The 19,018-nt window shown below is 36.7% G+C and overlaps 1 protein-coding gene across 1 annotated transcript in view; it reads right to left on the bottom strand.

The window, feature by feature from the left end:
- Window positions 1-18,026, bottom strand: part of IMPG1 (interphotoreceptor matrix proteoglycan 1) — a 126,943-nt gene extending 108,917 nt beyond the window's left edge. Inside the window, 1 exon segment of the mRNA XM_070419095.1 lies at window positions 17,960-18,026. Coding sequence (XP_070275196.1) covers window positions 17,960-18,026 — 67 coding nt within the window.
- Window positions 18,027-19,018: the final 992 nt, after the last annotated feature.

The following is a 19,018-nucleotide window of genomic DNA, read 5'->3' as shown; positions in this document are numbered from 1 at the left end:
AAAATGGTGAGCGGAGTTGGTATAGTGCTGAGGTCAGGTTGAAGAAGACAGGATGTGAAACAGAGTGAGAACAATTATGTTCAAGTTGCTGGCCAGCTTAGCTAAGGCTCATTTTCAGGAGCTGACAAAGAGAAACCAGTGCTTCCTCCAGCAGCTGAATTTTTTAGTACCCTGCAGATCACCCTGATTGGGCAGCTACTGCCTCTGTATACATGTAGGACCAACCCCATTAAGCCACGTTTCATCATTTCATCCTTACATTGACTTAAATTCTACTAACCTTCTTCATTGCTTCTGCTTCTTAATTTTTAACCCATCATGTGTATTTTTTTTTTTTTTGCACCATCTCCATAGATTTCAAAATGTGGAGCTTAAATAAATACATAGGTGATGGTTAAGAGATTCAGAATGGAATTTTACAAGTAAATCTGAGATATGTGGATTATGAATTGTAATTGTACCTCACAAATGTATGGGATATTATAGTTTTCAGAGCATTTTTATAGCTTGGCTTGACACAATAGTGGGATGATATGAATGCCAAAGGGTTATGCTGGAACAGTACCAGGTCACTCATAAGCTGGAGGCAGATTCAGTCCATGATCTGCTTGGAAATGTGTGGGGAAACAAATAGCAGGAATTCAGAGACCTGCCAAGAGCCTATAAAAAAATCTCCCCAAACTCAGGAAGAAGCTAACTTCAGAGGCAGGGGTGCGCTAAGAAAATATCAGGGAAGAGGAATGAAGACTTGCTTATGGGACACATGAATGATATGTGTCACTTGCCTTCTGGTTCCAGCTGTGCTGGGTTGCTGGAGATGGGGTATCCCTCCCTGTAATTCCTAGGAGTGCTATATATTTGGAGAATATTTATCTTGTTAAATTCTTACCATATCTGAAACACTCATATCCCAAGCAGGTCTAATTTAGCTCAGCATCTTTACTTTTTGAATCTTTTTTTTTTTGGCCAGGGTTTTAACATTATAAGCCATGCAATACGCTACTTTGTAGTTTAGTGCTTTCATGTAAACCTGATGCTGGAATATTTTGGGAGTTCTGAGTAAAGAGAATTACATGTATAGCATTGGTGCAATATAGCCACAAAAGAATGATATTTTAACTACTCAAGGAGAGCAGACTAAACAGAAACAGCTGCAAACCTCTACCTGGTGAACTTTCAGATGCGTAAGGACCTATCATAGTTCATGTAGAGAAGAAAAACTTCATTTTGAGTACCTGAGCCTTCTGCCTTCCTAAGCCACTTTCTGAACTTGGGCAAATAATCCCCATATGCTTTAAATTTCTAACCTAAAAAGAATATAATAATAATTCTGACACCATAGTTTTCCACTAATGTTTGCATGTGATATAGTTTTGTTTCTTTTTAAAGATTAAATGAGAAAATAGATGTCTAGAGTTTTGAGGAAGGTCTTGCACATTGGTAGCTGTTATTATGATCTGGTACCTTTTTATTTATTGTGAAATTTACAAATAAGAGGAAAATAGGATTGCCTGCTTTAGCAAATAAAATATAGAACCCCCAGTTAAATTTGAATTTCTGATCAACAACTAATACTTCTTTTAGTATAAGTATGTCCTGTGCAATGTTTGGGACACACTGAAAACAAATGAACAAGTGCTACTGTTAAAAGACAAAGATTGTCAGACTGCATTAAAAGAAAAACCACTGTATACTGTTCTGATGGAAATATCTAAATGAAAAGATATATAGAAGATGACATTAAAAGGCTGAAGAAAGTTATAATCCTATATAATAAAACCCTAATATGCAAATCAACCAAACAGTGGAACAACCGGTCGCTATGATGCACACTGACCAACACAGGAGCTGCCCCCTGGTGGTCAATGTGCTTCACAGAGGGAGCACTGCTCAGCCAGAAGCCCGGCTCATGGCTGGCGAGCCCAACGGCCATGGCAGAAGCCTCTCCTGCCTCCATTGCAGGTGAGTGGTAACGAGGGAGGGGTCCCAGACTGCAAGAGGAATGTCTGACTGCTGGCTTAGGCCTGATCCCTGGAAGGATTGGGCCTAAGCTGGCAGGTGGACATACCCCGAGGGGTCCAATTCTGTGAGAGGGCATAGGCCAGGCTGAGGGACCCCTCCTCCGCCACCTGCCGCCCCTGAGTGCACGAATTTCATGCACTGGGCCTCTAGTATGCAGATAAAAATACTAATCAAAGGAAAATTGGTATAGCTATAAAGTATCAATATAAATTCAGAGTGCTGCTAGTAAATGTTTAATAACCAACTCTTGGGGATGGGCGAGAGGGCCTGTTTTGCAGCATTTGCCAATTTCCACATGTTAATACTCCTCCATGGCTGATTTTAAGCCACTGATGTGATGTTATCGAACACTGAGTTGGAAGAAATGTGTGCAATTGAGTCCTGTAAGTTAGTATGGGTCAGTTCCAGCACACCAGTGGGTGAAATTCCTTAGTTGGCAGAAAGCATTACAAACATGAAAACAGTTACATCATCATAATAAAGATAAAAGTTGCACCCTAACTGGTTTGGCTCAGTGGATAGAGCATTGGCCTGCGGACTCAAGGGTCCCAGGTTCAATTCCAGTCAAGGGCATGTATCTTGGTTGCAGGCGCATCCCCAGTGGGGAGTGTGCAGGAGGCAGCTGATCAATGTTTCTCTCTCATCGATGTTTCTAACTCTCTATCCCTCTCCCTTCCTCTCTGTAAAAAATCAATAAAATATATATAAAAAAAGATAAAAGTTGCCAGAAAGATGTGACAAGTTAAAATTTTATGTACTTAATAATAATCCTTTCTCAAGTTCTCATGGGACATCTTCAAAAATAGACCACATATTGGGTCACAAACAAAGTCTTCCCAAATTCAAGAAGATTGAAATCATACCAAGCATCTTCTCAGACCACAAGGGCATAATATTAGAAATAAACTACAATAAAAACAACCCAAAATACTCAAACACTTGGAAGCTGAATAGCATGTTATTAAATATTGATTGGGTTACCAATGAGATCAAAGAAGAAATTAAAAACATCCTGGAAACTAATGACAATGAAAACACAACAATCAAAAACCTTTGGGACACAGTGAAAGCAGTCCTGAGAGGGAAGTTTATAGCTCTACAGGCCTATCTCAAAAAACAAGAAAATATGGTAGTAAATCATCTAAATCTACAGCTCAAAGAATTAGAAAGAGAGCAACAGGAAAAGCCCAGAGTGAGCAGAAGGAAGGAGATAATAAAGATTACAGCAGAAATAAATGACATAGAGACCAAAAAAACAATACAGAAAATCAATGAAACCAAGAGCTGGTTCTTTGAAAGGATAAACAAGATTGACAAACCTCTAGCCAGGCTCACCAAGAAGCAAAGAGAGAGGACCCAAATAAACAAAATCAGAAATGATAGAGGCTAAATAACAACAGACCCCACAGAAATACAAATGATTGTTAAAAAATACTATGAACAACTCTACTCCAACAAACTAGACAACCTGGAGGAAATGGACATATTTCTAGAAAAATACAACATTCCAAAACTTAATCAGGAAGAATCTAAAAATCTCAACAGGCCAATAACAATGGAAGAAATTGAAGCAGTCATCAAAAAGCTTCCAGCAAACAAAAGCCCAGGACCAGACGACTTCACAGGGGAGTTTTACCAAACATTCAAGGAAGAACTAAAACCTATCCTCCTCAGACTACTACAAAAAATCCAAGAGGAAGGAACACTTCCAAGCTCATTCTATGAAGCCAGCATCACCCTAATACCAAAACCAGGTAAAGACAAAACAAGGAAAGAGAATTACAGGCCAATATCCCTCATGAACATAGATGCCAAAATCCTCAACAAAATCTTAGCAAATCGGATCCAGCACTACATCAGAAAGATCATACACCATGACCAAGTAGGATTTATCCCAGGGATGCAAGGATGGTACAATATCCGCAAATCAATAAACGTGATACATCACATAAACAAATTGAAGGAAAAAAACCACATAGTCATATCAATTGATGCAGAAAAAGCATTTGACAAAATTCAACACCCATTTTTGATAAAAACTCTCAGCAAGGTGGGAATAGAAGGATCATACCTCAACATAATAAAAGCCATATATGACAAACCCACAGCCAACATCATACTCAATGGACATAAACTAACACCATTTCCCCTAAGAACAGGAACAAGACAGGGATGCCCACTCTCACCACTCCTGTTTGACATAGTACTGGAAGTATTAGCCATTGCAATTAGAGAAGAAGAAGAAATAAAAGGCATCCAAATTGGAAAAGAAGAAGTAAAACTGTCCTTATTTGCAGATGACATGATATTATACTTAAAAAACCCTAAAGACTCCATCAAAAAACTATTAGACTTAATAAAAGAATTCGGCAATGTAGCAGGATACAGAATTAACGCCAAGAAATCTATGGCATTTCTATACACCAATAGTGAACTTGCAGAAAGAGAGACTAAAAAAGCAATCCCATTACCATCGCACCAAAAAAATTAAACTACCTAGGAATAAACTTAACTAAAGAGGTAAAAGACCTCTACTCAGAAAACTACAGGTCGTTGAAAAAAGAGATAGAGGAAGACATAAACAGATGGAAGAACATACCATGTTCTTGGATTGGTAGAATCAACATCATTAAAATGTCCATACTGCCCAAAGCAATCTATAAATTCAACGCACTTCCCATTAAAATACCAATGGCCTTCTTCAAAGATCTAGAACGAACTCTCCAAAAATTCATCTGGAATAAAAAACGACCCCGAATAGCTGCAGCGATCCTGAGAAAGAACAAAGTAGGTGGGATCTCAATGCCAGATATCAAGCTGTATTACAAAGCCACTGTTCTCAAAACTGCCAGGTACTGGCACAAGAACAGACATATAGATCAATGGAATAGAATAGAGAGCCCAGAAATCATCCCCAACCTATACGCTCAATTAATATTTGACAAAGGAGGCAAGAACATACAATGGAGTCAAGACAGTCTCTTCAATAAATGGTGTTGGGAAAATTGGACAAATACATGCAAGAAAATGAAACTAGACCACCAACTTACACCATACACAAAAATAAACTCAAAATGGATAAAGGACTTAAATATACGACGGGAAACCATAAAAATACTAGAAGAATCCAAAGGCAACAAAATCTCAGACATATGCCAAAACAATTTCTTCACCGATACAGATCCTAGGGCATTGGAAACTAAAGAGAAAATAAACAAATGGGACTACATCAAAATAAAAAGTTTCTGCACAGCAAAAAAAAAACCATCAACAAAACAACAAGAAAGCCCACTTCATGGGAGGACATATTTGCCAACATTATATCTGATAAGGGCCTAATCTCCAACATTTATAGGGAACTCATACAACTTAACAAAAGGAAGATAAACAATCCAATCGAAAAATGGGCAAAGGACCTAAATAGACACCTTTTAAAAGAGGACATTCAGAAAGCCAAGAGACATATGAAAACATGCTCAAAGTCGCTAATCATCCAAGAGATGCAAATCAAAACAACAATGAGGTACCATCTCACACCTGTCAGAATGGCTATCATCAACAAATCAACAAACGACAAGTGCTGGAGAGGATGTGGAGAAAAAGGAACATTTGTGCACTGCTGGTGGGAATGCAGACTGGTGCAGCCACTATGGAAGACAGTATGGAGTTTCCTCAAAAAACTGGAAATGGAACTCCCATTTGACCCTGTGATCCCACTTCTAGGAATATATCCCAAGAAACCAAAAACACCAATCAGAAAGGATATATGCACCCCTATGTTCATAGCAGCACAATTCACCATAGCTAAGATTTGGAAATAGCCTAAGTGCCCATCAGTAGATGAATGGATTAGAAAACCGTGGTACATCTACACGATGGAACACTATGCTGCTGTAAAAAAGAAGGAATTCTTACCATTTGCAACAGCATGGATGGAACTGGAGAGCATTATGCTAAGTGAAATAAGCCAGTCAATGAAGGAAAAATACCACATGATCTCACTCATTCATGGATAATAGAGACCATTATAAACTTTTGAACAATAATAGATACAGAGGCAGAGTTGCCTCAAACAGACTGTCAAACTACAGCAGGAAGGCCGGGGAGGGTGGGGGGGGCGGGGAGCAGGGGGGTGGTAAGAGATCAACCAAAGGACTTGTATGCAGGTATATAAGCATAATCAATGGACATAAGACACTGCGGGGTAGGGGAGGCCAGGGGATTGTCAAGGGCGGGGGAAAAAAAGGAGAAATATGTAATACTCTTTGTAATAATTTAAGCAATAAAAAAATATATTAAAAAAATAATAATCCTTAAAATATTTAAAACAAAAGTTGACAGAACAATAAAGAAAGTAAAATCACCAATGATAGAAGTTAGATTTTAAGAAATCTTTCTTGGTAATTGATAGAGCAAGAATATGAAAATTTATGAGGATATATAAGTTTGAAAATATAATTAAACTTGATCTAATGAATATATTTAAAACATTTGAAAATAAAAATATATGTTCATATTAAATATAAAATTTATTTGCAAGCATAGGGAGAACATGCACAAATCTATATCTTGGATTATAATACAGATACATTATGTTCTCAGACTTACAGGGAAGTAAGCTCAAAATCAGTTTTAAAAACCAACTGGAAAATACCCATATGTTTGAAAATTAAAAAATAATCATACCTTAAATTAACTCATTAGCCAATGAAAAAATCATGCTGGGTATTAGAAATATTTTTATCAAATGATAGAAATACTGCATGAAACTTGTGGGATATAGCTAAATCAGTACATGAAAGGTACATTTACCCCATTAAAAAGCCTATATTAGAAAAAGAAAAAGCTAAGTATTAATGAGCTAAGTATCTATCTCAAGAGGTTAGCAAAAGAAAAAATAAATTAAAAATACAAGAAAAATAAAGATAAGAGTAGAGATTAATAAAATATAAAGGAGAAAATAATAATATAAGAGAGAAGAAAAGGAAATATAAAGGCCAACATTTTTTTTCCTTTGAAAATACTAAAAACAAAAAACAAGATTGGTTCAAGTAAGAAAGAGAAGACACAACTAACTACTATCAGGATTGAAAAAGGAGGATATCATTATACTTTCTGAAGACATGAAAAACACAACAAGAGTATGTCATGAATAATATTTTGTTAATAAATATAAATTTTTATATGAAATTTATATGAATAAATTCTAGAAATATATAACTTAACAGAAACTAATAGAAAAGATAGAAAGCCTAATTATTTTTATATCCTTTAAATTTTTCAGTTAGTAGTCAAATGTCATTCCATAAATATAACTCTCTAGTCTCACCAGAGAGTTCTATTAATCATTAGAGGAAAAATGAATTCCATTTTTATACGAACTCTTACAAAACCTGACAAGGAAACTATGAAAAAAAATATCATGCTTCAATCTCACTTAGGAATTTGAATTCAGCAATTTGAAATAAGATGTTAGCAAATGAAATCCAGCAGTGTGTGAAAAAGGTCATGACCAAAATGGATTTATGTCAGGAATATAGAGTTGGCTTAATATTTGAAAATTAATTAAGGTAATTTATCACATTGATGAATTAAAATGGAAAAACCATTTGGCAATCTCAATAGATATAGAAGTATCCAATACATTTTTATATCTATTCATGATTAAAACTCTTAGGAATAGAGAATAACTTAAAAAAATGACATAGGGTATTGACAAAAAAACGAAACAAACTCATCTAAAACAAGCATCATACTTAATGGTGAATTAGAAAAGCATTCCCTTCAAGATCAGTATCAAGTTAAGGATGCAATTAAGATTGTTCAGAAAAGATATGGTATTTAAATACAATTACTTTTCTATATAGAAAAGGTAATAAGAATGCCATTTACATGATCACAATTAATATAATGAAGCTAGAGTCAAGTCCAAGATGTGGAAGCCCTTTATTAAATTAACTAGAGGTCCGATGCATGAAATTCATGCAAGAGTAGGCTTTCCTTCCCTGGCTGCTGGCACTGGCTTCCCTCTGGCACCCGGGACCCAGGCTTCCCTTGCAGCCCTGGCTTTGTCCAGAAGATCATCTGGAAGGACGTCCAGTCTAATTAGCATATTATGCTTTTATTACTACAGATTGCACAGCTTTACTGTAAGGTACTAATGAAAAGAAAGATATTCCATGTTCTTAGGTAGAAACACAACATTATAAAGGTATCAATTCTCCCCAAATTGATCCATAGATTCAACACAATATAAATCAACCTCAATAAGGTGTTTTGTGGAACTTGGTGAACTAATCTTAGAGTGTATTATGGAAGAGTGGAGGGCCAAGAATAGCTTAGATGCTTCTTAGAAAGAGAACAGAGCCAGGGAAACATGGTTTCGAGATATCACAAGATATAAATCTATAATAATTAAAGCAGTGTGGCATTGGCTCAGGGACAACAAAGTGGACAAACCCATGCTCATGACAAAAGGAGTACCACAGAGCAGAGAGAAAAGGAGAAACTATCCAATGGATGGTGCTAAAACAATTGGTAATCCATATTAAAAAATTGTTTTTCTACTTCACACACACATACACATACAGTAAATACTAATGGCTTAAATATGAAAGGCAAAACTATGCAACTATTATAAGACAATATATTTTCATGTCTTGAAATAGGAAAGGATTTTTATAGTAAGGCAAAAAAAATCCCACAAAACATGAGGTTAAAGGCTAAGTTCAACTACATTAAAATTAAGACTGTTCATCAGAGGTGACCGTTGAGAGAGAAAACAATAAGCTGCAAAGTTGGAGAAGATATTTGCAAGGTTTGCAAGAACTGCAAAAGAATTGACATCCACAACTTTTATCGAACTATTCTAAATCAGTAAGCGAAGACATATATCACAATGTAAAAGGGGCAAGATACGTGTGTAAGCATTTCTTAGAAGAGGAAACAAAAAGGACCCAAAATATATGAAAAGATATTCCACTTCATTATTAATCAGAGAAATACAAATGAAAATCACAACGAGATACGATTATATACGCCCCCCCCCCCCCCGCACACTGGCAAAATGAATAAATAAGTGAATAAATATGTAAATAAATAAACATATTAATAAAGTCAGGCAATACCAAGTGTGGGTGAGGATTTGGAATAAAAGGAACTCTCACTCAAAAGGGCAAAAAACACTGAGAAAAACAGTTTGATATCATCTGGTAAAGTTGAAAACATTATGACATACTGTTTCTCTCCTATATAATAGAGAGAGAGAGAGAGACCTAGATGTTGGAGAAACTCCTGCCTGGTGTGAGCACCAGGATACACATACAAGGGTGAAGTCCATCAACAGAAGAATGACTCTGTGGTTGTGTATCTGTACGAGGCCATAGCATGTCTCAGATGCCTCTCAGGAGGCCCTCTGAGCCTCACCTCTTTTAGACTAGCTCTTCATATGCTCTGACCTGCTACAGGAGACATAGGCCCATAGCTCCTTGCCTCGTGGCTTTGTCTGGGTATTTGTTTCTCTTGCCCCAGGATTTTCTGTGGCTGCAGAGAGGTGAGAAGCAGCAGGACCCCGCTGCTGTCCACAGCTGAGTACACTAGAAGTATAGGAAAGTTACTGTCCTGCGAGGCAAACCTTTGAAGAGATCCCTTGTAAATTCTTCACCATTTACCCCAGGTTGTCGCCCTCATGGGCTGTCTGGAGGTCCTGCGGTCCTGTAGACCAGCAATTGGTTACATTTGATACAAAGTGGTGACCAGTTGGCAAGGCATCTTTACGTTGGTTTGCACTTGTTCACTGCCTCACTCCTCAGTTTCTTTTCCTTCTGGTTCCCTGAAAATGCACTCCTTAATGAAGAGTAACAGAGAAGCTTTTGCCTCAGGGTCTGCTATATGCAACAATGTGGATGAATCTTAAAACATAATGCTGAGCCAAAGAACTAAGTCATAAGAGGACACATACAGCATCATATTGTTTATATAAAAATCACAAAGAAAACAGAAATGCATTATTTAGAGAATACATCTGTAGCTGGAGACACTAATGGCAGACACGTTCATGACAGTGGCTACTGCTGGCACGGAGCAAAGGGAAAGAGATCCTGGCAGAGCAGATGGGAGCTTTTAAGATACTATTGATGTGTTATTATTTATCTGGGAGGTGAGCATGTTATTGTTGTTTTATAAATACCACAGGTATGGTTTGTACACTCTTGATGTATGTTTCCCAAGTAAGAAGTTTTATAGAAAGCAATGATGACAGCCCATGGCTGAGACTCAAGCAGTAAGGCTGAAAAAGATGGTAGCGGGCAGGTTATACCAGTAAGAAGCTTCCAATGAAATTATTGGATTTTATTCCAAAGGCATCAGGAAGCTTTGGAAGTTCTTTTCTTTCCTTTTCTTTTTCTTTCTTTTTTTTTTCTCAAGAGGGGGAATATGGTGTACAGTGGATAACAGAATTAGTTAAAGCTAGAGAAATACAAAGATATTTATGAGATAGTATTGACAGGATTTGCCACTGAGTGACTATTCGCACAGGTTTAGGAAATGGAGAAGCCAGAGGCCAGAACCTGAGAGAAGGTTGTTATAATAGGACCCCAGGAAGTGGGGATGAAAAGGTGAAGCTCAGTTAAGGACACGTTTGTGTCCTAAATTTGACAATGCAGTTGTGCTGAAACAGGTCCATGTTGGCGCCAGCTCCTGAGAGCTGATTGTGCACGCCAGATGATGTCATGTTGGCAGCTTGAATTTGGCCATGGCAGGACTAGTTATTTGCATTGTGGATATTGGCAAACAGCGTGGTTAGGATTTTCACTCCAGGGAGAGATGGTTGCTAAATATTGATCAGCACACCATTTGATAGGATTTGGTAACAAATTACATATGAAGAGGAGGAAGATGTTTTAAATAATACCCACACTCCTGACTTTAGAGCTAAAAGCTGACAGCATGAAATGAGACAGAATGCAAGAAGCAGAGTGGTTTGGGCCAGAAGGGGATGCTGATGATATTATGGAGAATAAAATAGAGGTGGTCCCTGTCCTCATTAAGCATTTGTCTTTTAACAGCGTGCTTCAGAGCATTCTGTGTAGCTTTTTCAAAATACCTATTCCTGTAACCTATCTATGCCCTAATATAATCAGTGCTGTTTTATCTAAAATTGTTTTAAAAATGAGACAATATAATAAAGAGAATGATTACATAAATCATTCTATGAGCCCTATTAAATAATGAGACCCCTCCCTTCAGACTGGAAATAGATTTATGATATAATTTAGTAAAAAAGAGAGATTAAAACAAATCCCCTGTTGGCCCATCATATAATGACCCATATATCATATCTTTACCGAAGAGCAATAGATCATGCTTCTCAAACCTGCCCGCATAGTAGAATCACCTGGACGACTTTAATAATAATCCCATCCCAGACACATTAAATAAGAATCTTTAGTGCAGGAGCTCCAGCAGTGGTGTCTGCACCAGTGTTGAGAAATGTTCCATGTAAGCCTTTAGGCTGGGAAAAGTAAGTCAATGGAAAAGGAGACCGGCAGAAGGAGCTCTTGGGGGGATTGGTTATAAAAGGAGTTAAAGTCATAGGTAGATAGCAACAACAGTAGCAAAAACATGAAATCATTTTATTCTCTCTGAAAGAAGAAAGAATGAGAAGAGTTTGGATAAAGATTCAGAGAAACTTTGAAATGGAAAGAAGAGATGTCAAATGAAGTCAAATGCCTTCAATCTTCTCAGCATGTAGGAGGCAGTGGTAATAGTAACGGTGGTAGTCATCATAGTCATCTTAGGAGCTAGTGTTTATTGAGCATTTGTGTGGAAGGTACCTCATTAAGAGCTTCATAAACATTAGTTCACTTATCTTCCTTACTGCTCTATGGGACAGACACTGCTATTATTATTCCCATTTTATAGACGAGAAACCATAAAATGGAGATAGATACGAGACAGCAATTTGCCAAGGCCACATAAGTGACAGAACTGTTCTGTGCAGCTGTGTTCTGTGTTGAATGCAGTCCTATGCAAACCTTAAAGTTTTTACTCTTAACTGTACTGTTATGTGAATGAGGGAGAATTGGGCTGCAGACTTAAGGAGAGAGGGAAGGTTTGGAAATCAGACTGGGAGACTAAGTCAGGGCATCAAGGATGGGTATCACTGTGGAATGAGCTGGAGGGCTTGATTAAGGTTATAGCACATCAATTTTTTTCATGGAAGCACTCTGTTTATTTGAGATTCTCTAATATCATTTGGCAGCTTAGGAATGGGAGTGAAAAAAGTGAAGACTAAGATTACCCAGAGTGGAATTACCAAGCAAAGGGGGCAGAAAGTTAAAGGCCAAGTTTCTATTGTAACAAGAAGACTATTGAGTCAGGTTCAGGAGAGCACCCTAGAAGCTGGGATTAATGTGTAGGACACTGATATTTGGATGGGCTGAAAACTGGAGAAATTAGAAGAGGCTGAGGGACTGGTGGGTCTTGATGAGAATATAATCAGATTCTCTGGAAGGAAGAGGAATGATTAGAAAGGGGTGTTTCAGAGTTGTATATCTCGAGTCTGAAAATATTGCCAACTTGGAGGTAAAATTTCAGTGTTTGATAGGAAGGCATTTTTGGTTCAGAAGAGGCTTTCCCACTGTGTCAGATCACATCCATCAGGCCAGGCACTTCCTTTAGATACAGAACGCAACCTTAAATAAGCCACTTGTCACTAAACGTAGACTTTAATGGTGGGCATTTAAAGTGACATAATGAATAAACGACTCCACTTCTTTGAGGAGTTCCAAGTGTCATACTTCTTTCTTAATGAGTAATAGAACTCCTAAATTTGGTGCTTCCATTTTTTATGGTAGAGCTGAATAATATGGGTAAATACATGCATATAAATGTTAGAGATGGTCCAGAATCAGTGATCACCTAGTGTTGTCAGCAGATGAATGTTGGCTTTTGAACTGATAGTAAAAACCATGTTAATTGCACTCCATATGATATTGGCCTAATTAATAGACTAAGTGGATATTGGATAGGACTAGATACAGCTTAAATCTCAGTTTTGGTTCTAACATTCTCACCTCAAATGATTCTCTGCCTTAGGTTCCTGACTAGACATGAGCTGAGTCTGTGAACCAGCAAAATCTCAGAAAGTCAGATTAATTAAAATATGCTCGAGCTTTTATAAGGAAAGTATCAATATGATTGCCACCTGCAAAGTATTATGATCAGGTCTGAACTAACTACAGTGAGTTAGTAATAGTGCCCTTGGGTTTTATAGTAGGGCTTAATTAAGTGTAACTTTTGTTTGTCATAAATACAGCAGGAACCTTAAGACAGACAAACTAGCCCTACATATGTTATTTTCTATATGAAATTAAAGTATTTCTGAAGTGGAAATTTTCGTTAATTTTGAGGTCTTGACTTTTCTCCACAAAATTCCATCTGGTTTAGTTTCTTTTAACCTTTCTCCCGGGGGAGCAGTTATGAAAATAGATGTTGGCTGCGGTGGACAAGGGGACTAGAGATGGTTGAATGAAGAAAACCAAGTTGGAAGGAATTAAGATGACTTTACAAAGGCAAACATAAAGACAGTGTTTCCTCAAAAAATGACTGCTTGTTCATGGGATAATATTTATCTACTGATACAACCATATGCTTAGAAGCATTTACCACTGTTCTGCAGCTCTTTCATGTTCTTTCCCACATTTACTGTGGCCGGTAGAGAGGTGCACCCGTGGGCGCACATTTTCAGCAAACAGTTATAGCAATGCATGTGTAGTTCACACTCGACTGCCATTTCCATAAACAAATTCTCATTACCATGGCTATGCAAGTCAACCATGTCAACTCATTGTAGGCTAAACTTTGCCTTGGACCCAGAGCAAAAAGTACATCACTATCCATTATTGAAATGGTTCCCTCTGACTTGGTGCTCTTGATTTGTGAGGTTGAAATCCCAGTGACACTGTCTGTCACTCTCACTAGGCTCACACCCAGCAGTTGCTGAAGACCTTCTGCTTTGGAAGGTTAAACCTCACGCTGCGGTCCGAGGCTTTCTCCTTCCTTTCAGCAAGCTGCTTTGAGGGGTTCCAAGGTTGGTACCCCTCAACTGCAGAATGTCATTCCTACCCTGAAACAAGAAGAGGTGGTGTGGACTGAGACCTCAGATACCCTGCATGGAGTCTGATACTTCACAACATAGTGATGAGGTCAGGATTTCTTTTTCCTTTTAACTTATCTTTATTGTTGGAAGTATTACAGATGTCCTCTTTTTTCCCCATTGACCCCTTCTAGCCTAACCGCGCTTCCCACCTCAGGCCTTCATCACACTATTGTCTATGTTCATGGGTTTGCATATATGCATAGAAGTTCTTTGGTTAAACTCTTCCCACTCACCCACCTACCCCAGCCTTCCCTCTGAGATTCGACAGTCTGTTCCATGTTTCTATGTCTCTAGATCTATTTTGTTCATCAGTTTATTTTGTTCATTAGATTCCATATATGAGAGAGATCATGTGATACTTATCTTTGACTGGCTTGTTATTATGGTCATTACCACATACATACTGAATTATAATATAAACCTAGATACTATTGTGAAAAACAAACTTTGTTGCCTGAGATTATTTTAAAACAGTGGTTCTCAACCTTCTGGCCCTTTAAATACAGTTCCTCATGTTGTGACCCAACTATAAAATTATTTTCGTTGCTATTTCATAACTGTAATGTTGCTACTGTTATGAATCATAATGTAAATATCTGATATGCAGGATGGTTTTAGGCGACCCTTGTGAAAGGGTCGTTCAACCGCCAAAGGGGTCACGACCCACAGGTTGAGAACCATTGTTTTAAAACAACATAAAAATCTGTGAACATGATTGAGGCATTACAGGTATACAGGATCTGAGTTTCCAGAGAGGGTTAGCATGCAAATATAGTTGATATGTGAGGTGGCTGCATGCTCATGATTGACAGAAATGGCCAAGAAAGCAGTAGGTCATGTCATTGCTTCTTAATTAACTCACACATATAATAGTCCTTTAATGTGATCAGTGAAAAAAGCATAGAGGAGCCACAAAGCAGCAATTGCTTCTTTATTTTTAAGTAAGTATATAATCTAATAAATGGTTTGAAGCATGCCACTAATTGGATGCAAAGTATTTTTAATTTACACAGCTTTGATTTTAAGGACACCTTCTCAGATATAATTGAACAAAAATAACCTGCCTTGAACCTTTCAAATTACACTGTCTTGAGACTGTAACAGAGATTAAAAAAAAATATAGGAGCTGCAAAGTCAGTGTGACTGTCACTAGGCAGCTATCTCAGATATACAAATGGACCCCTGTTCTCTTCTAATGGAGCCACAATGAGGGAATATACCTTAGAGGAAATTTTATGAAAAGAGAATATATCCCAGTAGTAAAGGATTAGCAAGAAATGGAGTGGCTTCAAATGCAAATTTCCTGACATTTCACAGCTACTAAAATAATTACCTACCTTGGTGAACTAATAATAACTTAGTTAAAAGTTTCATTTAGTATAACCAAATGTAATGCAAAAGGCACATACTGTGATAAACACCATTTCCATTCTAGGGCTTGCTAAGGGTGGCTTTTCTCTCTGCCCTTTATCCCACACATCAGAATGTCACAAGTGATTAGATGAAATGATTTATGTGAAATGGAAAGGTAAGAGGATAAAACAGTGCTGTACACACCCAGTGCAACTGGTATCCCCAATATGGATACCAAAGAGAGGAGCCTTGGTATCTCCATGAAGTAATCGTTCTTTGAAACTATTCAACTATCTTTGTTGCACTAAACAATTGTATTTAATGAACGTTTTAAAATCAAAGCCATTTCATTTTTATGTATCAGTAGAAAAACTACATTCAGAATCTAGAAAGCTTAAAGAAATCCTTTGAAACAAGGATTGAATCCCTTAGTATTCTGTATTGGGTACATGTAAGCACTCTGGGAATCAAATGGGGAAGGTGGGGAGAAGTAATTTGACAATATGAATCAAATACCATAAAACTGTTTATATTGTAATTTTAACTTAGTGGATTTATGCTATCTTAAATACCGAGAGAGGCTTATGCACCAAAATGTTCACCAGAATAATATTCATGACAACAAAAACAATTAGAAACAACTATTTCACTTTTGTTGAGTATTAACGGAAAGGAACATTATACAACCTATAACATGATTCTTGTCAAAACTAGATAGCAATGCAGGAGATTCCTATGATGTACTAGAATTACAAAAAGCCTGGTATAAAATTGTGTGCAACAGAACTGCAATCATGAAAAAATTAAGTAAGCATACATAGACTGAGGAACCATATGAAGGTGCTAGCATACACTGTGTTTGGATGGAAGCACTATGGGTAATTTTTCACATCTTTTTTATTTTTCAAATAATTTATATTAAAAAAACCAAATTCTTGAATTGTAACACCCAATTGTTATGCAAGGCAAACTAGTTGTACTACATTGAAATCTTCTCTCTCCTAAAACCATTTTCTATGTAAATACATTCATGATGGGTAATTAGTCACAAATGGGAAACCAGTCTGGCTGAAGTAAATAAACTCTAATTAATGTAGACCTCACTAATTGAAGATTACCAGAAATTCAGATTTGAGATTCTTACAGCATCAAAAGCCCCAAACAAGTATCATGTTAGAATTTTTTATTTTATAGTTATAATATTTTGTTTCATAGAAATAGGAATACAACAAATTGTAGTTTTTTGGTGGGCTTATGTTATTATACTTTCTACATATAATTATGCAATTTGCAGTTGTTTGTAAGGGCTGATATATAATATACAGATAGAAAAAAAAAGTGAAATTATTAACATAATTAAGTAAACAAACAAACAAAAAACCAAAGCTGATTTGCCTGGTCAAATTTGTGAAACAGACAAATTGACTTGCTTAGCATATTAAATTCAGAATACACTAAAATACCACAATTTTTTAAATTAAAATATTTTTGCTAAATTAAACATTTATATGCAATTGACAATTGAAAGGGGAGGTAAGTAAACTTTTGCTTCCCCCACTATCATTTATGTAGCAAAATATAAAGGGAATTTTTATATAACATTTTCCAAAAATTTTTTTCTCCCTACAAATGCAACTACTAAAAATTATATGTAAAATAACTGACAGAATCAGTTACTTTGTGACTTATAAGCACACAACTATTTGTTTGCACTTTTCTATGGACATTTTTAAACCAATAGTTCAATTAACATGTTAATTGTCTGAAACTATGTCATCCTTAAAGAAGAACTGAAAATTATTGATTTCAAATGTCTTAAAAATATCATGTTTTAAAAATCAAGCTGATTCTTTAAAAAAGTGAAGCTTTCTTCAAGTTTTAAAAAATACATTGTTTTTAAAAATATGCCTGTTTTGTAGTTTGCTTTAATTTTAGATTCATTTGAAGATTTGCCGTAAGAACATTCAGTGCCTAGTTTTTATATACATAAAACTTCAAAAACTACCAAGTTTCTGAGTTGGTTGTAATCATAAACTCTGAAGCTAAAGCAGATTTTCTATTTTCTAAGGGAAGCAACTCATGATTTAACTGTGAGAAGGCAAGAAATACACTTTTTGTCTGGTCATAAATGAAAAAACAGTAATTATATTTTTTAGATTTTATTTGTCAATTTTAAGGAGTTGGATGCATTCGTCTCTCCTATTTTGTTAATATAAATTGCAATTTAGGATTATGTAGTAAATATTTAATAAAGTAAAAACCATTTTGGACAATCATTTAATCAATCATTCAGTATTTATTTAGGGCCTCTCATATACTAGCCCTCTGAGATACAGTGCTAACCTTGTCGATTTTGAATGTTCATTTCTGTAAATAGATTTTACAGGTAAGCAATTTAAAAATGAACAAGTTTAAACAACGTACCTTTGTTTCCTTGAACTTGGAGAAAAATCCAAATAACAAAAATAGCCCTTTCGGTTTCCAAATACATTCTGACTTTTGTGCATCGGTAAATCGGGCAACAATCACGGAAGGGCCCCAAATCTCATTAAAACAGAAAAGGACAGAAATATGGGAAAGAATTAAATACTGATGCAAGTTGAGTGAGGATAACCTTCCTGGTTTACCTTTACGAGGGTGCGGATTTATGAAGAACACGAAGCAGTGTCTGTTTCTGGAGTAATCTGCTTATCTGCTTCTCAGGTGTAAGCTCTGCAAAAGGGCCAGCTGGAGGAACCTTTATCTCATTAGCCTTCTGGAAGAGCACCTGTCCGCCTAGCCCCAGGACCCCAAATGCCATTATAAACAAGTGTCCACAGACAGAAGGATTGCTTTTTTTCTTAGTTATTCACCTGTTACAGTGACACAGAGAGCCAGGGGACATCCTGCCACATGCAGAAGAAGGCTGACAGTTGGGGTCAAATGTGTTCCAAAATGACACCCACAAGGAACATCCATTGAGAGAGCTTAACTGCTGTCCCTGGAAGTATGTGGTTATTCAATATGTGTTAGTCTCCGGAGGCCGCAAGACTCATAGAAATGTACTGCTTTGTAAATTGCTTTCTCTCTGGCATTACATACAAATGACTTTTTGGTTTGTTTTAAGTCTGGTTTTAATTTTTTAAAATTTGTTACTCGTGCACCAAGTAGAATCAAATAGTTCTACAAAGTTTGTGAAAAATAATGCTTCCATACCTCCATTCAAAGGCAATCACTTTTTAAAAAAGACATTTATTTATTTTTATTTTTAAAAGATTTTAAATTTATGTTTAGAGTGAGAAGAAGGGAAAGGGAGAGAGAAACATCAATGTGAATGAAACACTGATAGGCTGCCTCCTGCATGCCCCCTACAGGGGATCAAGTACACAACACGGTATGTGCCCTGACCAGGAATCAAACGGACAACCTTTTGGGTGATGCCCAACTAGCTGAGCCACACCAGCAGGGCCAAAGGCAATCAGTTTTAATTCTTTAAGTTAATTC

This window comes from Myotis yumanensis, unplaced genomic scaffold, assembly GCF_028538775.1.
Source record: "Myotis yumanensis isolate MYYU_CA2020_CCGP unplaced genomic scaffold, mMyoYum1.0.hap1 SCAF_6, whole genome shotgun sequence".
Lineage (NCBI taxonomy): Eukaryota > Metazoa > Chordata > Mammalia > Chiroptera > Vespertilionidae > Myotis > Myotis yumanensis.
Note: the sequence above shows the minus strand (reverse complement) of the source record. Positions and strands in the feature narration are given on the sequence as shown.